The 22,922-nt window shown below is 37.0% G+C and overlaps 1 protein-coding gene across 3 annotated transcripts; it reads left to right on the top strand.

Moving 5' to 3' along the window:
- Positions 1-1,645: 1,645 nt before the first annotated feature.
- On the top strand, positions 1,646-17,142 carry serpine2 (serpin peptidase inhibitor, clade E (nexin, plasminogen activator inhibitor type 1), member 2). Of its 3 annotated transcripts, none has more exons than XM_052018483.1 (9): positions 1,646-2,159; positions 7,615-7,900; positions 8,778-9,005; positions 9,392-9,586; positions 10,468-10,666; positions 10,878-10,978; positions 11,064-11,150; positions 12,548-12,637; positions 15,966-17,142. In XM_052018483.1, the coding sequence occupies exons 2-9, from the start codon at positions 7,645-7,647 to the stop codon at positions 16,001-16,003; spliced, it is 1,194 nt and encodes a 397-aa protein (XP_051874443.1). In that variant the 5' UTR covers positions 1,646-2,159; positions 7,615-7,644; the 3' UTR covers positions 16,004-17,142. The 3 variants fall into 3 exon arrangements, with proteins under 3 accessions (XP_051874443.1, XP_051874441.1, XP_051874442.1); XM_052018481.1 differs by having other exon boundaries at positions 1,683-2,067; XM_052018482.1 differs by lacking the exon at positions 1,646-2,159 and having other exon boundaries at positions 7,601-7,900.
- The last annotated feature ends 5,780 nt before the right edge of the window (positions 17,143-22,922 follow it).

Genomic DNA, 22,922 nt, shown 5'->3' with positions numbered 1-22,922 from the left:
CCTAAAGAAACAAAGGAATCCCTAGTGTATGTGTATTTTATATTCTACATCTTTCTAGTTTCTCATTTAGAAGTTATTCTGATTTGTCTTTCATTTACTGCTTCATCCCATCTGCACTACTCATTGCCTTCCAATTGTCCACTAACTAAGAAATACAACCTTATTTACAACCATAGAACCATAGAACAGTATAGCACAATACAGGTCCTTCGGCCCACCATGTTGTGCTGACCTTCAAACCACTCCTAAGACAATCTAACCCCTTCCTCCCACATATCTGCCTATCTTATATTCCTCCATATGCTTATCTAACAATCTATTGAACTTGACCAACATATCAGCCTCCACCACCACCCCAGGCAGCGCATTCCATGCACCAACAACTCTCTGGGTGAAAAACCTCCCTCTGACATCTCCCTTGAACTTCCCCTCCATTACCTTAAAGCCGTGCCCTCTTGTATTGAGCATTGGTGCACTGGGAAAGATGTGCTGGCTGTCCACTCTATCTATTCCTCTTAATATTCTGTATACCTCTATCATATCTCCCCTCATCCTCTTTCTCTCCAATGAGTAAAGCCCTAGCTCCTTTAGTTTCTCCTCATAATCCATATTCTCTAATCCAGGCAGCATGCTGGTAAATCTCCACTGCACCCTCTCCAATGCCTCCACAGCCTTCCTATAATGAGGCGACCAGAACTGGACACAGTACTCTAAGTGTGGTCTAACCAGAGTTTTGTAAAGCTGCATCATTACTTCGCAGCTCTTAAACATGATCCCACGACTTATGAAAGCTAACACCCCATAAGCTTTCTTAACTACCCTATCCACCTGTGAGGCAACTTTCAGTGATCTGTGGATATGAACCCCCAGATCCCTCTGCTCCTCTACACTGCCCAGAATCCTGCCATCTACCTTGTATTCCGCCTTGGAGTTTGTCCTTCCGAAGTGTACCACTTCACGCTTCTCTGGATTGAACTCCACCTGCCAGTTGTCAGCCCAGCTGTGCATCCTATTAGTGTCTTTCTGTAAACTTTGACAGCCCCCCACACTATGCTTCATCATGCTTGCTTTTGGCCGGACCCAAGAACCCAGTACAAAATACCTAACAGAAGTACAACTCTTTATTTTTATTCTCCATCTTCCATATCTCAATAACTTACAATCTGTGTTGCAAAGCTACGGCCAAATCTGTGAAGCTAAAATTTATGAAAAAAATTATCAAACTAAGATCTGTATACAGTATTGTTTCAAGAGCATGTACAAAAATATCATATTCCTAGTCATCAACTACTTGCTTCCATTTTAATCAGCATTTTATCAGCAAAGTGACCTGCCATTGTGCATTTTGACAAGTTGTAGTATTAAAAATCCAATCTGCAGGACATGATTTGGTAAAATGTTAAATTTACATGCAGCTAAAATAATATCTCAAGTTGACACTGCGATGTTGGCAGTTATTGTTGGACACAGCGAAGTCCACGTTTCGTTTAGCATGTTGGTTCAATGACCTAAACGGTTCTTGGAAAGATGCAATTATTTAATTTCCCAATTCTTTCCCCACCAGTGTCGTAACTGGGATGGTCAGAATTGGAGCCGTTGGCGAAAACCAGCGGTCGGATGTGACGCCGGGCAAAGTTTACGATCCAGGCGTGGGATGTTTTAACGGAAGAGGTAGATGATCCTGTTGCTTGTATTGGTGACTTTCCATAAACGCTCTTTACGTGGGTCACCACACAACAAGGACACAAAACAGACTATTGTTGCCTCTGCGTGTATGTACGTGCTTTTGGGCATTTCCTCCCCACTTTCCACTCTGCACGGTACATTTTCTTAGACCTGCCACTCAGACCAACATTGACCAGTTGTTCTCAGCCTTGAGTTGGCGGCAGATTAACATCCGGAGCGGAGTAACAAAGGATTCGGATTGTGGTCACAGCTTTGCCGCTGGGGTTTGGAATGCCAAATAGTTCCGTGTTTTAGTGGAACCGCCTTCCTCTGGCAATCGCCGGCAGCAGGGAGCAAACCTATTAAAGTGCGCTTAGGCGAGCTATTGAGCCAGTTGGAAAGGTAACTATGCTTAACTACCCAACTGTGCTTAAGAGTGGCTCTCCTTTAGAGTAGCTGACGACTGAATATTATCGACGGGTTCCAATCTTTAAGTAAGTGAATACGTTTTTTTAAACGGGTTGTGTGTTAATAGCATAGCACAAGGAGTATGTATTTTTCTTATATGCATGGGGTACGAGGATGGGCTGATAAGTAGTTAATGACTGGATTCTTACTTGTTTTTTTTAATTCCAATTTGGACGTTGCTTAATCTGTGGGGGTTTAGAAAGAAGTTGGTTGGTAGTGGAATATAGTTGCTTTGTGCAACCAGTCTATAGGAAACTCAACTCCTTCCTGTTTGTGGACGTAAAACTACTTAAGATTATCCACAAGCTTTAAATAGTCCAGAAAGTATGTATAGCATTTACCATCTACTTGTTATCTTAGTGGTCAATGTATGTTTTTTTTCTAACGCAATGTATTGGCATAATCTCCCCTGTGCAGCCTTTAGTTTGCCCGTGTACCCAACACGGCTTAACTCTTGTAAGAAGCTAAACATTTAATATGGTAACCCAAATGTTAGAATTCATGGCATTTTAAAGTTGTTTTAGAAACTCCCATTATGAAGTAACATGGGATATAACGAGTATTGTTAGACAAGAACCTACATACTAAAACGGCATTTGGTCCCGAGTGCATCAATTTACAAATGTTACAATTCTGCTATCTACTTGATTATACTTGTGGAATGCGTTGACGTTTTTCTATTGTGCAAACACAAGTTGTTAGCTGCTTGATTAATTTAACATTGTTTCTGTGAAAAGTCGTTATTATTCGTTGTTTGTTCTTTGGATTAGATCCAGCCGACTACTAGCAGGCGTGAAGGCTTGCAGTTTTTGAATAGTCAACATTTTGTTGAATTGAAAAGGAACTGTTTTTAAGCGCTTTTCTTTCAGCAGGGTCTTGAGCTTCTTAGAAGTTAAACACGCATTGCAGGTACTGAAACGTTTCAATAAAAATAAATATCGGAAAATGTGGAAGCCGGTCCACTACAATTGATAAAAGATGGGTAATGGTTCGGGCCAATGCCTTTGTTGTTACAGAATTTGAAAGCTGAACCGCAGACAGCTCACGGATCCAATTGCAATAACGATAAGAACCAAGCCAAAAAAAAAGCAAGGAGGGGGAGAAAACTTACTCCGAGCACGGGTGCAAGTTCTGTGTCTGCATTTTTTTTAAAAAAAGGAGGGGACTGTTATAACTTATTTTTAAAAAAAATGTCAGGCAGTTGATACATTAAGAAGAAAGCATGTCCAAAAATCTAGAGCCACTCAGTACAAGGAAATTGTTTTTCGTGATCCCATGTACCTGACTGTCTGTCTTTAATTTGGTTTCTGTAAAACGTTTAAATGACCTTGTTAGAACTCTTATTTCCTCGTTTGCTTGGCATCACAGGGTGGCCAGAAGTCGGAGATCTCCAGGAGATGTTTCCAAATGATGTCGGGAAGGGGGAAATCCCAAAACTTGGTGTTTACGGAGATTTTGTTTTGAGGTCCTTGGTACCTATATCCCTCTTATTACTGACTGGAAACTCCAAGCTTAATGTTCCATTCCGTTAGAGAATGGTGACAAGTCACCTTGAAGGATGGGGAGTTAAATAAGCAGACAGTATTTTCAGGGGGAAAAAAATCCAAAACAGTTAAATGAACCAACAAATTGGGCTTGTACCTGATTTGTCGGTCTGGTTATTTGATAGTTGGGAAAATGCATCTGCTTGAACTGGAGAACAGCAACAAATAGTGACAAAATTATGGAGCTTAAGCTCTTGGAAATCAGTGTTGTATTTTTCAATATTTGCTTATTGGGAATAATTCCTTAATGAGGAAACCAGATTTGCTTTGTTTTGTATTCAGTTATTTGGGGCTTTTCCCTCCTGCCACACTGTGCAGACATTACTCTGACCCACTGTGCATCTTTACTTCAAATAAGGAGTTCAACAATACCACCTATGCATTTAATTTGCAAGTGAAAGTAGAACCTAGCTGTTAGAGAAATGAGGAAACCATTAATGTGACTGACTCACTCCAAAGCTAAGAAATGCAGTTTTATTTTGAGTGTCCCTAGCACAATGATAACCTGTTTCTAAGTATTCTGGTGCATTGTCTGTACTATAATGTAAATTTTCCCTTCTAATCCAACAGTGGAACTTTCTAAAAACTGGAATGTATAATTATTGGTGTACTGTACAGTTTTTGGATTAAGATAGCCAAATTATAGATACTGAATCACTAATCATATTTGAGCTGAGAGAAGTTTCCTGCTATGGGAGAATTGAGAGTCCTGTGGTGATTGAGCAGGATGGTGATTCTGAGGAAAAGCTGTTGTGATTTCATTGACTAACTGGTGGATTAGGCAGGAAGTGCTGTATGAAAATCAAATGCTACAGATGCTGGGTTGTATGGCTTGCTCCACAGTTTTTGTTCATTTTATTCATGTTGGTGTATATCATGAAATGATACTTGGCACAATTGTTCACAGTAGTAGATTGGGGGGGGGAAGTGGAGTAATTATCTTGATATGCAGTATTGCAGAAAAATAAATTAAATCTTAGTTTTGACAATCTATTTAAAGGACAAAAATATAAATTTAAAGCTAGACTGTCTATCTGGTAACCACATTTAGAGTTGGAAAGATAAAATAAGTTTCTTAAAAGCAATTGAGATCATGTACATACTTAATGGTAAATTGTTGGATGTGGGAAGTGCCTATTAACAGAATTTTTTGGTTTGATATTGCACAGAAGCTGTGCATAATTTCTAGAGTAAATTTTGTTTTTGTTTTACATCGAGCATGTTTTTAAGCCTTTCTCATTTGTTTTTGTTTTCCTGACATTGAGAGCTAACTGGTTCGAGCTCACCTAAAGTGACAGGAGCAAGAATGACTGCAGACTTCAACAAAATTGCATAATTTACTGACTGAAATTTGAGGAAATTGATGCTCTTGAAGCCATTTATGGGTCTGATAGTGCTGGTTTGGGCTCGCTGCCCAGTCCTGCTGCTCACTTGCACATATCTAGGTTCGATGCAGAGCCTACCCAGTTAGCAGCTTGCATCCTCAGTTCAGTGTGAAGTCTGAACAGAGACCAGGCTGTGGGCAGCATGGAGGGCCCACCCCTCCAAAAGGCAAAGCTTGGGAACAGCATTTGCTTTCATTAAAGCTGTCATTGAACTTGAGTTTTTAACATTTTCTGATGGTCAGAAACATTTAAAAACAATTAAAACCACTGAAGCAAAATAATGAATGGTTCCTTGTTGCCTTTTAATTAGCAGGCCTAGACTCTCCATTGAAATCAATGAGATCTCAAATGGCACCAGTTATGGCCTTTCCCAGATTTGCCCAGTAAGATAGGGTCATCCTTTGAGCTTCAGGTGGAGAGCAGCAAAGTGTGTGGTGACAGATGTGATGCCTTTTTTCACAATGATAAAATATGAAGTTGTTTCAATTGTCCAGGGAAAGGCCACAGATTGTACAATCATCATGAGTTTGTCCTCATGGGTAGTGGGAGGGGAGGTGATGCAAATTAATGTGGATATTAAAATTGGCAGTTAATGGAGGGAAGCAAGAGTGAAGGAAAATACTGGAGAAATAACTCCCAAAATTGTTTTTCACAAATACATAGATTCAAGTAACTGGACTCAAGTTATTTGTCACTTGGCTGCATTTATGAGCCTTAATGCAATCTAAGTAGAAAATTTTCAATAGTTGTTTGTGTTAGACCAATAATTATTATGTCAATGCATATACATGGATAATGCTAAGTTGTGATCTAAAGGATGTCAGACTCTTGTGTTCCTTGGGAACTGAGTGTTGAATTTGATTATATTGTTATCCCAACTGATTGTCCAGTTATAATTCTGATTGCAATATTGAAACTTGGCAGATAACACTCCATTACATCCCGCAAGACAGACTGATGTGATGGATTCCTAGTAAGCTGTAGTATTGCAAAAAGAAACCCCCTCCAAACACTTGCCATGCCAAATTTTGATTCTAAAGGTGTCTATACACTCCCCCCCTCCCCCCCCCCCCCCCCCCCCCCCCGGCAACCTTGCATAAAGTTGATGCTGTCTCCCCTCATAAACTCTCATTATGCAACTAAATGTGCTTTTTGAAGTTATCGAACCATCCTTTGCTGGCTGTAAACACTTCATTGCTGCAGCCTGTTCCCTCACTTCCCATCTTGTCTTTGAACACAATGTATGGTTCTAGACCCTTGGCTTGAATTGATGTGAGGTCAATAGAAGCATTTTTGTGATTAATGTTCTCTGTCCAGAAGCTTAAGGCTATCTCATTTTCATCTTTTCTTAGTCTCTTACAACATGTGCTATTTTGTCCTTTTGGAAGCACTTAAAGGTGTGAATTTCTTTCACTTTAGACTTGATTGAACTGATGGTTTTTAAGATCTTTATTAGTCACATTTACATTGAAACAGTGAAATACATCTTTTGTGTGGTGATTTTTGGGGGGCAGCCTGCAAGTGTCACCACACTTCTGACACCAACATAGCATGTCCATAACTTCCTAACCTGTACGTCTTTGGAATGTGGGAGGAAACCCACACGGTCATGGGGAGAATGTACAAACTCCTTACAGACAGTGGCCAGATTTGAACCTGGGTTGCTGGTGCTGTAAAGCATTATGCTAACCACTGTGCTGCCATGCCTGTTTGACTTGTTCACCCCATATAGTCACCAAGCCATGGTTCCATTTAAGCCACTGTCCAGTTTACTAAGACTTCCACTTTTTGCACTGTCATGATTTTTATTTTTCCTTTTATTTTTTGACATTTTTAATGGCAAATTAATACCTCAAAAGTCAGTGAAATACCACACAATGCTGACTGAAGGTGACCATGTGGAACTGGCTGAGAAAACAGGATATGGATATTACCATCTGTGTGTTCCTGGTCTCTTAATGCAAAAATGTGAACTGAAGCACTTTGGGACTGCATGGGTAATAAGTGTATACCAAGGATATACTGATCACATTTCCAGGCATATTGTGCATTTGATATCAATTGGTGAAAAATTGCAGAAAAGGCTGTTGGATTTTCTGCCTTTTATTTTTGCTGATCCCTTTTGTATCTTGCGTATTACATTGCTAATGTAATTCAGCACTTCTGGTACTTGAATTTTTTTTTGATAAAATTTCCCAACAGTATATTTGAAGGAACCTGAAATTGTGCAAAGGTTCAAGAACATTGATGGACTTGGTGCTTTCAGTCTGAGTTCATCTATCCCAATATGAACCTGGTTTTTGATCATTGTACATAACATGTATAATGTTTTTAAATACATGAACAACTTTTTAAAGGAAAAAAAGTCTTGAGTGTTAGTGTTTTGGGACAGATTGGACATATTTTGATGTATAAAAGTTGATGGTAAATTTGTGCAGGATACTATGATTCTTATCTAGTGAGGTATTGAAAGAATTTTTGAAGTCTTTGGAGAGTTGAAATTATTGCTTTGCTATTCTCCAATGTGTAATTGTGCAGACTTTTTTTTGCAGGTACCTTTTTGGTTTAGAATTGGATTTACAATGAGGAACCTAAACATTTTGATCCTCCTCTGTATGGCCATGAGCTCTGTTCATTGCCAAAGGAAAATGACTAAAGTGTCAGAATTTGGGTCGGATTTGGGGATGAAGATTTTCAATCAGGTTGTTAGCTCTAAACCAACAGAAAACATTATCATGTCCCCACATGGAATTGCATCAGTACTTTGGATGTTGCATCTGGGAGCTGACGGAAGAACAAAACAGCAATTAAGCAAAGCTCTGAAATACAGTTCGCAAGGTTGGTTTAACTTGTGACTTGTACCAACTGTAACCTTCCTCCTTCAACATATTAATTGGGACTTTGCAGTTGGTTTGTTATGTGGTGGGGGGGGGGGGGGGGGGAGAGAGGGGAGAAGAGGAGGGAAAGGAAAGGGACTCCCCCTCCCCCCCCCCCCCCTGCCAAATTTGGCACTGATGTCTTCCTGTCATAGCCATTTGCAGTTGCTGATTTTTTTTTACAAACCATCCTCGAGGAACAATATTCTTCTGGTATTGCACTCGTGGGGAAACTGGAGAAGGTTCTTTTTCCCCCTTCCTGAAGTAAATGGGATCCCAAAAGATAACATGCAATTAAAGCAAAAACATTTTTGAGGGGATGTGGTTCATCAGTAAGAAAGTAATGGGGTGCTTGTTTCATTTTCAAAATATTTTGCTGCTTTTCTTTTAGGTTCTTGGACATGTTCTTTCAACATCTTTGTTTCTATTGTTTGGCTTTTTTCTTTAAATATGGCTGCTTCAATGTAACTTCAATCTTTCCCAGACATGGTAAATTGGATCCTACTAATCATTGAATCTTCAACTAATGCTTCAAGTTGTTTTTACTTTAATTGCATATTGTGAGAGGATGTGGTTCTTCAGTAAGTTGTCAAAACACTTATTCAAATGGAAAGTATCTTTGGTGTTGAGTGATTTCATTTGCATGACTAGAAACTATTGTCTGTTATCACAACCTATTGCTTGCATTTCAGTATTAGTATCAAATATAACTGCTGTATTTGATACACTATTATTGACACATTTGCCATATGTAGCTAATGAAATATTGTGGATGTTTAGAATATATATAACTGAAGTTTTCCAAGTTAACAGCCTTTCTATATTGATTTTCTTTTCAGGTACTTACAGAAAACTCAAAAGAGTACAGAAGTTATTAACTGATAGCAGAAACCAGGATATAGTTACTATAGCTAATGGAGTATTTGTGCCAAGTGGTTTTGAAATGGAGCAACCCTTTATTCAGAAGACTAATGAGATTTATCAAGCTGTATTGAGAAATATGAATTTTGCAGATCCTATACTAGCTGCATCCATAATCAACCAATGGACTGCAAATCAAACCAGAGGTACATTTTCCTTGTATCTAACTATAGTACTAAAGGTGAAGAGATGGAATTTTATATAGCAGGAATGTGTGAACTGAGAAAACATTTGATTCTTGTGGGTGCTTCTCATTAAAGATTACATGAATTTTTAACTTGTATGCAAGTTAGATTTGTGTATCTGGCTATTTTGCTTTAGCAATTTAAAATACTGTTTTAACCAAAGGTGGCATTTTTTAAACTTTTCAAATTTGCTTGCATTCATCTTTGATGGATTCAAATCTAATGTAGACATCTTGAACTTTACTCAAATATATTATCTTTGTAATTAGTATTGATGTGATCTCATTGACTAAAGATTTAACTCTGTATTCCTGAAGTACATATTACAATGTGCTTTGTTTCTTTAGGTATGATCACAGATCTAATTTCACCAGCAATTCTCAATGAAGCTACCAGGCTTGTAATAGTCAATGCTATATTTTTTAAGGGTTTGTGGAAGTCTAGATTTCTACCAGAAAATACTCAGAATGGAAATTTCTATGCAGCTGATGGAAATGTGTATCAAGTTCCTTTGATGTTCCAAAGATCAACATTCAATTTTGGTAAGTCTAATATTATTGGAATGTGTAGCCTAGCTGATTGGGCAATACGCTACCCAGTACATCTAGAATTACTACAAACAATGGGGCATGGGTTTATTCTTGCAATGCTGCTATATTCCTGATCTAAAATGCATGTAAAGATACAGTTCATCAATTGACATGAAATGAAGTCTGACTACTCTGGCTAAAACAGACTGATTTTAAAATGCATGTTCATGAATTTTTAATTTTCCAATTGTGAATTAGATGCACTGGTTTTTATTTTGTATCTTCTTGAATTCCTGACTTTTATTCTGTAACAATCTATCAACATTGATGTAGTTTCTCACACCTTTTGCAAATACTAACATTGCTGCTGACAGTCATGAACACATTTGTTTTGGTACAGACCACCACTTGAACCTGGCATCATTCTTTATTTGTGTCACTTGGTCTTTAAATGGCTGAGTAAGGGGACTCTGGATACACCATTCTTAAAAATAACTGTTGATGTTTTAGAAAATAACCATTGCTTGTCTGTGAATGGCCTAATTGGCTACAAGTATTATTGCACTTTAACAAGGAAGGCAGTGATGGGTATCTGGGGTCACAGGTAACCTATAATGTATCAAATAATTCCCAGTATCAAGTACTGAACAGCTTGCTTTTTCTATCATTACTTGAGTCATGCTTTGATGTGTGTACTTCACATACAGTCATGGTTTGTATACACATTCATGGTATATACCACAACATGCATTTTTCTGAGGTTGCTGGACACTGATATTTGACCTTGTTTCTATAATGCAAAAGATAACACACAACACATTGTGTCCTGTACTTTGAACAGTGAGAATTCCTTGAGTACAAAAGCTTTGAGATTATTTGATTTGATTTTATAGGTATTGCCAACACACCTGCAAATGTGAAGTACTATATCCTCGAGATGCCATACCATGGAGGCACTACTAGTATGTTTATTGCTCTTCCAGAGAATATTGGTATCCCACTCTCTGAAATAGCTCCTCATATTAATGCACAATCTATAAATAACTGGAAAAAAATCATGACGGGAAAGAAACTTGAAGTTTCTATACCAAGGTAAGCACGAAGCTTTCAACCCTATTTGAAATTTGCTGTATATTGAGGTATGACCTTGGGTAAACCAATTACTTTGAGTGCTATGAGAACCTGTGTATAAATTAGTTATGTATGAAATGTTTCTAATTGCTCTTTCTGCATCCTATAGTAGAAGTGCCTGGCTCTAAATGCTGAATTAATTTAGTGCTGACTGAATGCTTTGTATTTGTAGATTCACTGCTGAAACAGAAACTAACTTGGAGAAACTACTTTTATCTCTTGGAATCACTGACATGTTTGATGAAGTTAAAGCAAATTTTAGAAAAATCAATAGTAAGTAGCATCTTTTGTCTGAATAACTTTGTAAAAAAAAACACACATTTTTGGCTTGCACATAATTTGCAACAATCTCTTACAGGGTCTGGTCTATTGTATGTTTCACAAGTCCTACAAAAGGCTAAAATTGAAGTAAATGAAGATGGAACTAAGGCCTCTGCAGCAACAGGCAAGTCTGTTAGCATTGTAAACTTGGTCTAAACTAAAGTGCTTTTCAAACACTTGGCATAATTCAATTATATGTACATTTGGTTTGGCTAACACTAAGTCACCAGATGTGGTTAAGATGCATCCTATCACGCAGAAGGAAGCAAGGATAAAATTTGTAAAGGGCCTGGTTATAATCTTCCACATAGGGTTGGGGACTGGAAAATTGCAGATGTTTACATTCTTCAAAAACTAATATTATGATAAATGAACAGTCCAATTGGTTTAACAACTATAATGGACAGGCTGCTAGAAATAATAAACCAGGATAACGTAGTTGCTTGCATAAACATGGATTAATAAAGGGAAGTCACTACAGATTTGTTAAAGGCAAATTGTACTTAACTAGAGATTTTTGGGGCAACAACATCAATCAAATGTAGTTGATGTTGTATGCACTTCTAGGGTGTGCTGGAAGTACATTGAAATAGGTTTTCCAAAAAATGAAGCATACAGAATAAAGGTCAGTGAGGGCATAGATAAGAGATTGAGGTCAAAACAATTGTGCTACATGGGTTGACTTTCCCTGGTGAAAGGAAGGCATGATGGGGGGAAAATAACCTAAAATTGGCCAAGTCTATAAGCTGGGTAACTTTTTTGTATCACATTACATGGGTGCAGCACCAAGGGTGGCTGTTAACTGTCAGTGTGATATTGCACACATTAATTAGCTCTCTGGGATGTTATACCAGACTGGGATCCTGCTTGCTAACTAATGTTTCTTTTGAAATATTGTAGCTTTCATACAATAAGGAGTTTGAAATTCTAAGCTGTGCCTAAACCTTGGGTCTGAACTGACTCAAGTTTATACCCAAACAGAAATGTTTTGCAAGAGCAGAGATCTGAAGATTTGGCAGATTTAACTGGGGAATGATGTAAATGATCTGTGGAAATGCTCTTGCAAGAATGGGGCTCTGTGCCATGATATTGAGGTCAATTTCTTATGAATCAGTATCTATATTTTTAATTGCATGGAGGAAAATAAACTTTTCAGCCTTATTCCTTTCCAAGAAATATTAAGAAACTATTTGTTTTGATCCATGGTCTCGGCAACAGCTTTTGTCAGTAATGTGCCAGCAGTTGGTGAATTGCTTAAGATTGCCAGTAGGGTACAATGTGGCCTTGAAACTGGCTTTTGTCAAAAGGCTAGTACAACTCAATAATTAAAGCTGTATACAATTTGGAAAGTTTTTTCTTTAAGAATGTACCACTATCTAAGATTACATTTTTGGTGGAGGTAATAATAAAACACTTCAAAGTAAACTATGTAATCTGTAGCTGTGATCTGCTTTGCAATACATTATGGTTGACTTGCTCTGAAGTGCTGTGACTCTACTAATAATGTTGCTTCAATTGCAGCTGCTGTTCTTGTATTTCGGTCATTCAGGTTCACACCTCCATTTACAGTGAATAGACCATTTCTCTATATTGTCTGGCACAATCCTACAGGTAAAAAGTCTTTACAATTTTAATGCATCCTTTTGATTATAAATTGCTAAACAATTTATTTTTTGGTTGAATAACAAAAGTAAAATTCTGCAGAAAGTGGAAATCTGAAATAAAAACACAATGCCATGAAGCAACACCAGCAGAGGGAAAGTTGCTGTTTCTTGTTGATGGGACATTTTCATCAGGTTGAAGTTTAGTGAACTCGGGGGGGGGGGGGGGGGGGGGAGGAGGAGAGGGAAAGTACTGCAGATGTTGGAAATCCTGAAATAAAAACAAGGCTGGAAATGCTCAGCAAGTCAGGAAGCATCTGTGGAAAGAAGAACAAATTCTGGTTTTGAGCCAAATACTTCAGAACTGGGAATAAGGAGGAGGGGAAGGTTGCAGAGACAGTTGGGGAGGGTGCATTGGACAAAAGGAACATCTCCAATTGGGTGAGGCCAGATTTGTGATAGGTTAATGCCAACCAGATAGCATCATCTGCTTATCATTTGGAAACTTTAACATTTGTTCTCCTTTTCATAAATGCAGCCTGACCTGCAGAGTGTTTCCACCACTTTGGTTTTATATTAGACTGGTACAGATCAATGCTTGGGGAAATTCCATTGGTCCATGTCTGCATCAGCAGAGTTCAATATTAGTTCATTTAATTGTTCATGAGGTACATTTATAAGCTATTGGAATTACTTAATGATCATATTGAAATAACTCAACATTTCCAGACTCTCCCTTTTTCTAGAGCTTGTAATTAATAGAAAAAAAACTTGCTCAAAGTTTGCATGAAATTCCTAACTACATCCTAGGAATCTGTTTGCACTTAATAGTATTCCAATTGTTAGCCTTAAATTGGTTGCCTCTAGCTCTCCTTTTTCTGGGAATTATGGCACATACTTTGCCAAGTCATCTGACTACCCATGTTTGCTGCTTGGATACTTAATTCTACCACATTTGCCTGTAATGAATGTTGGCTAAAAGCCTCCTGGACTCAATTAGAGAACCAAATAAGGCACGAGGGTCCTGTGATCCAATTGGGCTACGTGATTTGTGTTGAACAAGCCTTGCCCGCAACTTGAAACCTTTCAACAACTGGCAAGACAGTACCCCAAATCTGTTGCATTTCTTTTAAGAGCTCTGCACTGAAAAATCATTTTTTAAAAATGTAGAATATTTAACAAATTCAAATTAGTTTAAAAAAAATTAATGTTTTAACTTGTCTACCTTTCTCGTGTCTGCAAAATCTCCATTCAAGTGAATGGGCTCACAGATACCCTACAGAATATAATCTGGCAGTGGGTCCACAAATGGGAATCCAGTAGCAGAATGTTGTGATGGATTCCTGCCAACAAATCTGTTGGCAAGTTCACACTTGTACAACTGGCATGCATTGAAGTCCTGAACTTCTAGTGCCATTTTATGTGAGCATAAGTTAGCAGTTCACTGCTAAACTGCTGGCAAACCAGCAAAATGCAACACTATTTGCAGTTTCTTTCCAAACTTGTGCTTTTAGTTGGAAGTTACTTTGGCCTGCAGCAACAATTAATGGTAAGCTATTTAATCCAATAAATATAGAAATGGGATGCCTGGAATTCCCCTGCAGAACCTGTTTGCTGACCTGTCCCAAATTAAATATGGAATGAAGATTGTGTCAGATTTTTAAGTACTATGCATACAAATCTTTGTGTCATTTGTAATCCTGCCATAAAATTTCCTTGAACTGCTTCAGCACATTGGTCAGCTAGGGCATCCAGTGACAGGAAAGAGGTGTTTGCATAAATTCAATGAGGTAAAGAATATATCTTCAGTACTTAAATACAGTAAACATCAGTGTGAGTGAGTGGTGCTGGAATTGAGTTAAAGCACTGTTGATTTGGATTGCAAAATATCATAATTTGGAATTATGGAATGTTGCATCATTATGACGGGGATAATCATCTTGGATTTTTTTTGAGTCATAGTCTGTTTCCCAGCCCACTCCTTCCTCCAAGAAATTACTTAAGTCTCTCCCTGTATAAACTTTGCTTTGACAATTGCTTTTCACAGACACTTCTGTGTTCTTAAACTTCTGGAAACTATGCAGCCTCCTACCAGTCTGGTCATTCTGAATTTGTTCCCTCTTGTGTCAATGAGCATTGTTGGCAATTATAAACTGTTATGTTGTCCCTCTGGGGACTTCCATGTCAGTAAGCCTTCTGGCTTTCCTTAGGAGGGTAAGGAAAATGCAAACATGTTAAATTTATGTAAATAACTATCCATTCTGGTAACAAACTAAATCTATGCTGTATCTTTGTAAAATCGCCCAAAAATCATTAAGTACACAAACTGCTGTCAAATAGTGATGTGCTACAATTTATGCACATGTAGATTTGTACAGAATGGAACAATGGTCAATCCTGGCCATATTAAATGCCAATCTGAGTATGCAAATTTTTTAAATTTTAAACTTAAGTTTTTTTTAAAACCGGGATGTTTTGGCCAAAGTACTGTCAAGTCAGAATAATTTTGACAGGATGAATTGGATGTTATAATTTCAATTTTAATTACCTTGGCCCAACTGTTCTTATTCTAACTATTCATTAGTTTGGATTATCTTGATTTAGTCATTTTATAAACCACTTTAAAAAGTCTCCTTTTTATTACTTGTGCTTGGAACTTCCTTCCACTACTTCTTTGCTGTATTTGCTTTTATCCCTTCTGCCTTTAAAATCCTTTTTCTCCACAGCTTTGGACAAAAGCCAAAATATTGCTGCAAGACTTAACTCTTTTATATAAGGGTACTAATGCTTTTTGGTTTGCTCTGATGAAATGTTTAATCTTGATAGCTCAACTAATTAGTAAACAGTTGGTAAAGATGAGTCATTACTGATTGAAGTGTGTGGGGAAATCTGGCATCTGCAATGCTGAGTGAACAGACCTAGAGTTGAAATGTGCAATCCTGGACAAGGAGCTGGCTGGGATGGGTCTGCTAGTGTTTGGGGTGATAGCAATTAGGGCTCCTGCTCTTCCTAGCCCCACAAAAATGAAATTGTATTCCCTGTTTGTGGAGCAGTTCACTCTGGTCCTCTTTAAGGATGGGTGGGTAAGCCACTTCCTGTTTGAACTCGGTGTGAGCTGTGAACAACATAGCCCTGAACCACAAGGGTCATTGGGTAACAAGTACCACTTGTTTATTCACTTTCAGAGTTCAATGTCCACAGAAAGGATTTTAATTCTATTTGGAAAATGGTCAAACTGAACAACTCCTAAAGCTGCATGTTTGAGATCTGCTTATACACTAATAACTTGCTAATGATGTGAGCTCTAACTACTTTTCTGTTCTGAATTACTTGCACAGGTACCATCCTCTTCATCGGACAAGTTTCAAAGCCATAAGAAGGCAATGTTGATTTAAAAAAAACTTAATTTTGAGGCTTATTCACGAAGGAAATGTCAAATTGCTTCTAAGTAGTTTGGTTTTTTAAATGTTCTTGTGTATGATCAATAATTATAATGAAAGCCAGTAGAGTATTATGTATATTTTTGCCTTGCTTGGAATGTTTCATCTGTATTTGCAGTGTTTCTTAACCATTTGTATGCAACCATGCCTCTTTAACTAATTCAGTATTGCTCTGACATAATCATTTGAGTGAATAACGAAGTATTTTTGAAATGGAAGTAAAATTCTGTTAACTGAAATTTTGCATGGAAATGCTTGTTTCACAGAAAATTGGGTTTGTTAATTTGGAGGTAACGTGCTCTACTTGAAGGATGTGATATTAACTAAAAGTTGGATGTTATTTTTCTGGCTAGGTACTAGTCCAAGATAACTTGAAGATCCTTATTTTTGTAGAACTTTCCCCTTGTGTGACATTGTCCACAGTCACCATTCATGTCAGAGGAATTCCACAAAGACATGGACGTGGGTTTGTAAACCTATACAAACAATTGTCCAGCTATTCTAATGCTACTTTTTTTAACCAACTAAGTTAAATATTTTGGTCACTTCTAGAATGGGAAAAGCTACATTTTAGTACAAGTTGACCCAGTTTATCATACAGCCAAGGAGATTCTTCAGTAATGAGTAGTATTGAAAGGCCACTTAATTTCTATGACAAAGTCCTGCAGTAATTATTGAAATAGGACATGAAGATCTAATGCAGCTTGCTGAATAATTGTAGGATCTTCCTACTTGAATTGAAATAATGCTTTTAACTCCACGTTCTAATTTTTTTTATCTACACTTAAATTTTATTGGTGATGTTAGCAAAATGGGTGCTTTGTTATTGTCTCATTACTCAATTCTTAAAGCATATAAAATGTGAAATATAGTGGGAAGTCTTTAAATGCCCTTCCAAATTTGGGTGATTTTAATTCTACTAAATGTATTAAGAGGTGACTTGTATTAAGAGATGACTTGTTTTTCAATGACTTGTAATCTGTAACTTTATCTTTTTGAAGGAAAAATGAGGTTTTGCATAAACAATGGAAAACTTTAAGCAACTTTTCAATAAATTGAATTTGATCTACCATAACATTGGGTTTTTTTTGCTGTTAGATAATGATAATCATTAGAAATTTTAGTCAATTTGCAGTCTGGTTATTGAGATTAGTGTCTAAATTGCAATACATGATTGTTTCCAAATTTAAGCTTCCTTTTTGGACATTTCCATAGTTTGAGGACAATTGTATGTGTTAACAAACATGTTTGAAATGTGTGGTACATGGAGGAATTGGAGTTCCACACCTCTACAATTTTTGTCAGAATAATGGAAAAATAACTGTCAGCACATGGCAGAAATGCCATTAAATTGCAGACTATGATAGGGTACAATACTGCAATACCATCTTCCCTTGCCAACATCTCAGTATTGCAAAAATTTTATAAGTGGCTCTGCAAAATAAGTGCTGTAACTCTCACAGTAACTTGCAGATTAAACCAAGCTTTTTGCTCGTACAACCTCAACTGAGGTTAATTTTTCAAGTATTTCAGAAATGCCTTCATTTTCATTCCTTGCTTTTTTGGTCTACTTGCCCATACAAGGATATAAATTTAAGTACTTGCATCTGAGTATTGTAAGTTTGGGTAGGAATGGTAATACAAAATGTATCCAATTATCTAGAGATAAATATTGTATTGCCTATCAACTATTGTTAAACTTGTCTGTTTTGCCAATTCTGTTTAGACCACACTTTTGAGTGCCAAGTACAGTTCTGGTTCTATGTTGCAAAAGGGATATAAATGTTTTGGAACAAAGGGAAAACAAATAAGTTGAATCACTTACCTAGAAAAGGAAAGGTTTTCAGTGTGACACTGGAGATCTCAAATATTAAAGTGTTTGAAAGATCAAGAAGCTTCCACATGGAGTTCAAAACAATGAGATATCAATCTAAAATAACCATTAGTAAATACAATAAAGAGATCCAGCATAACATTGCCCAGGGAATAAATGTAGTTGCTTTGAAATTGCTACCACATGGAGCAGTTGAAGTTAATAGCATAGAATAAGCAGGAGCTTGAATAGTTGCCAAGTGATTAAGGAGTGGATGGGAATATGGATTAGGCCAGATAAAGTAGGGTGAGATGGGTCTTGCATGTAACCACAATCAGTTAGGCTGGTTTGGACCCTATCCTATAAATTCTACATAACTATTTTAAGTTTCAAGGTGTTGGATTTGACTGTTTTAATTAGTTCTTTAACATGTATAGTGTTAATACACCAAGTTGCTGCACAAGGAATAGCCACTTACTAGGTGGTTGGTTTGGCCACCTGATGGACAAACCAATAAGAGGGGAGAAAAACACCTGTATCTAATAGGTTTCCTGATTTGGACTATTGTTAGCTAAGGAGTGTCTCTTATCTCTGATATAAAAGGTATTGTTTTTTTTTGTTTATCTCTTACTCCCCCGCTCCTAGCTCATCTTTAGTTCCTTTTGTCTCTGTTCATCTCCCACTAGTAAAGCTAGTGCCATGTGCTCTGTGCCTGTTTCTTTGTTTTTAAGCTTTTTAATAAAACTTTGAAGCACCAAGTTTTTTTTCAACTCATTCCTGGGCTCCTGAAAGAACCTGTGGATTCTAAAATAACCAGATCCAACAAAGGTAATTTAAATTTTGTCACAATTGGCATGCACTCCGGTTACAATAACTTGCAAAGGGTAAGTTGCTGGCTACAAATACATTATACTTTGGTCATTCTAGAACTTGACCAAAAAAAAGCACAACTAGGTGTCCAATAACGGGAACAAATGTAGATTGGCACATCTGCAGATGGGTAAAATTATCAGATCTATATGGTTCTATCAATTTGAAATTGACAAATTAGAGAATTTTTCCACATTTGGTCTAAACCTTTGTATAAACAATTCTTCACTTCCATTTGGTTTTATGTATAGGGAAAACCCACCAGGATAATTTGACTTGTGACTGAGCATCTAGAAGTTGTGAATAGATTGCTGTGTCAGATTTGAATGTTTACTTATTTTGCCAAAATTGTATCAAATTCTCTTTGGACCAAGAAGTCAAACTGAACAACCATGACATGCATTTTTGCAATCATTAGGGCAGTAAAAGCAGTTATTTATGATTTCAAAGCTGTCTATAAAGGCAGCAAACCTGCCACAGATATTTACCCCCACTTTGTTTCTGTCCCCATCCCCACCTTACTAATTGAGCAGTAATTGGCAGGATACACATTTTACAAAAAAAAATAGAAAATACATCTTGTGCAACAAAGAATTGATGGATTTTATGGTGAGAATAGTTTAATTTGGGGGGAAAAATAGCACTTAAGATTTCAAGATTGGAATGAATGATATTGTAAAGTAATATGGCTGATGATTGACCAGGGAATCACTGACTACAGCTCCTGAATTTACACAGATAACAGTACATGTTTGGAAAGTTACTACTATAGAATCAGAGGGATAGAGCACGAAAACAGGCCCTTTGGCCCACTGAGTCTGTGACATTCATCAACCACCTGTTTACCCTGTAGCCAACATCCACTAGTTTTCCCAAATTCTCTTGCTCTTAATTCTAACCACCAATAGTTGCAACTGATTGCTTAAGGTCCACATCAAGATATTTGAAACAATTCCAAATCAGGTGAAAAAGTCACAAAACTAGAGCCTGTTTATGCCTAGAAAAATATCACAAGAATGTTCAAACTCACTTCTTTGCAACAGAAGATTACCAAAAATCCAAAACTACATTCGAAGTCTTAAAAAATGAAAATTCAGGAAATACTTAAAAACAGAATGTGTCAGACAAAAGGTCACTCAAAGTGTTAATTATTTCTCTTTACAGATGCTGTTTGACCTGCCATTTCCAGCATTCTCTATTTATTTCAGATTTCTAGCATATGCAGTTTGTGTTCTTGATTATTTGTAACATTCATATCAGGAAATGAGGAGCAGAATTCTCAGACTGTATTTCCTTCTTCACAGAATGCTTCCTGATTCAGGTATTTCTAACACTGCATTTACTTAAAACCCTTCTTGAAACAGCACTTGACCCTTTCAATTTTAAAGACTTTTCTAATTACTCACAAACCTTCAGAACTGCACCAATTTCAACCAAAGTGAAATTTTAGGTATCTTGAGAATTCAGACAATTCCTTGTGCATTGTCTGAGCTGCGAAGGACTCTTAAAAACAAGAATGCAGACTTTCTTGTTGGCAATCGTTCCTGCTAATCATGACATTACAAAATGATCACTCAAAAGTACCACTCACCACCATTAAATTTTAGGGAGTGCTGCTGGGATACAAAGACACAACCAATAAGAAGCTAAGGATTAATAAGAATAAATACTAATTGTTACACCTGAATCTGAGCCAATAGAATAAATGGCTCAGACTTGTTCGAATGCAGGAATAATTTACATTTGTGAAGTTAAATTCATTACAGACTAAATGTGATGTAATGAGAAATTGAGGATTTCACACTGTCGTCTGACTAATAATTGTCTAATGAATACAATTGGAGGTATTCATTAATTTGTTTTGTGTGGTTCTTGGAATGGAAGGAGTCTCCTTTTCAGTGACCTGATAAAGGATCAAGTTGAGTAAGGCCAACGTTTGCTCATGCACTCTTAGAAAACTTGCATTGTTTCTTAGGGATGTTTACACCGTCTGGAAGCAAGGTTTACATGTTCACTTTGTGTGAAGAAATTTGATCCAATTAACAATCCCTAATTGTCCTGAGGGTGACCCAAGTGAAATCTAAGACACAAGTTCTTCTGGAAATTAAAGGTTAAGTACTAAAAGTGCTATTACTTTTTTTGTGCCAATTGAACAATTCACATAATACTCTAACTTTTCTATGCATAAACTGTTCTTTCATACTCTTAACTTTATTTCATGTTTTTAACATAAAATTCTTGAAGCTTTGAAACTTTGAATTCAGATACATTGTGGTTTTGGCCTATGTTTCCTTTGAAGCTAACTAACTCCCAACAATTGTTACATTTGAACATTAGGATGGTGTGAACTATATTGAAATAAGTACTTTTTCCCCATTTTTGTACTGTAATGAAATATCAGATGCAATTTTCTAAATCACATAAATTCATTGATTTCTTACAAGCCTATTTCTAGTAGGCTGCAAGCAAATTACAAGGAATTACAAGAAAAGCACTGCAACTACAGTAAATTTATGATCTGTTTAAATACTACATCACTGCCACCCCAACCTGACAAATTGAGTCCTTATTGAATTTGCGTAGGAAGTGATAAAATTTAACAATGTTTGAAATGATGGGAAACAATCTAGTCTATCAGGAGCCGAAAGTAATATTAGTATAAAAAAGAGCTAAAACAATTTTGAAAGATTTTTCTTTTGCTACTTCAGGAATTCAAGATGTTAGTTCTTTCCAAATAGTTTTATTTTTGTCATGTGTGCACTAACTGTGTGGCAGTGTTAGATCTGAGGATGACTATTCAACATGAAACATAGAGGTAAACTATAAAAGGAAATTTTGTCCGCAGCTTACTGTCCAAACAGATTACAATCCATTTTATCTACAATGCTGTTAGTGCCTCTTTAGCTGTTGAATGTTTCTTCAAATACACTTTCTAACAGATGGTGTTCTTGAGCATCTAATGGGGTTTAAAATGCACCAAGTTGCCACTGTTTGGAGAAAAAAATTAATTTCATTCAAAATTCCTTCATGGCTTGACAGGGTTAGAGTGAGGATGGTGTTTCTCCTGGCTGGTGAGTTAGGATCAAATTCAGGAATAGGTGATTCAGGACTGAGATGAGAAGAGTTCTCTACCCAATAGGGTTCTGGAGATGCAATCACTGAATATGTTCAAGACAGATAGCGACAATCTTTTCAATACATTTATTGCTCAATTTAGAAAGGAATGCATGTTTTGTTCAGCAAAATTTTGTAAACCAGAAAGATAGGGGAAATACAATGATGGGTATTTTGATACATTTTATTACTATTTGAAGAGAGTGGTCATAAGCACCTCAAGGATGCACTTTCAGGGATCTATTACTGTCTGTTTTTGCCCAAATAAATCCAGATCAAATAGAACCTGTTAGACTTTCTTAGGGAACAACAAGGTTGGAGACCATCAGAGAAAGATAATCAAAGAATCAGATGGGGAATTCCAAGAAGCTTCCTTAGTCAGAGTGGTGGGAATGTGGATCTTACTGTCAGTGGGAATGATGTAGGTAGCTTTAAAGGGGAGGCAAAATAAACACATAAAGAAATAGAGGGTTATATTGACCATTGCCTGAAAGCTGGGTGGAAGCTTGCATAGAGCATCAAATGCTTGATTGGACAGTCAAGCCTAAATAGCCTTTTTCTGTGCTATATATCAATTGTAATTGTAAGCAATCTTGAGGGAGCCTTTGAAGAATTTTGGAGTTGGTGAGTTTGATGGTGGAAGGTCATGCCATTATAAATTGAATGTATTCAGTGAATGGTATACAGAGAGATGGAAGAATGTGAGGAGGGATGCAGAGCTAGGAAAGATGGTGAGAATGGAAGAGCCAGATCGCCATGTAATTTAAGGGTTCAAATGAAGATTTTAAGGTTGGTGCATGAGGAAGCACAAAGTGGGCAGTTTTGGACTCAGGCTGGTGGTATACTTCCATTTGTTTGGAACAGGCCTGCAAATTCTTGGTCAGTTGAAGTTAGCAGAAAAGCAGAAAGTTGAAGGACAGAAGACTGTTCTAGCAAAAAGGAGAATGCTGTTCACATTATAAAGTTAGAGGTAAAGAGTCTGTGGTCTTATTTGATTATAGAATTTAATGCACAGCTCAGAGACAAGTAAACCACCAGAGTTTCAATAATGCATTCTG

The sequence above is a fragment of the Pristis pectinata genome, chromosome 6, assembly GCF_009764475.1.
Source record: "Pristis pectinata isolate sPriPec2 chromosome 6, sPriPec2.1.pri, whole genome shotgun sequence".
NCBI classification, from domain to species: Eukaryota; Metazoa; Chordata; class Chondrichthyes; order Rhinopristiformes; family Pristidae; genus Pristis; species Pristis pectinata.
The sequence above is the reverse complement of the archived record's forward strand: the minus strand, read 5'-3'. Positions and strand labels throughout refer to the sequence as shown.

Coding starts and splice junctions, on each gene's coding strand:
- serpine2 (XM_052018483.1), top strand. CDS start 7,645: ATGAGGAACCTAAACATTTTGATCCTCCTCTGTATGGCCATGAGCTCT. Junction 9,587..10,467: donor AAGATCAACATTCAATTTTG/GTAAGTCTAATA, acceptor TTGATTTTATAG/GTATTGCCAACACACCTGCA. Junction 10,979..11,063: donor AAATTTTAGAAAAATCAATA/GTAAGTAGCATC, acceptor AATCTCTTACAG/GGTCTGGTCTATTGTATGTT.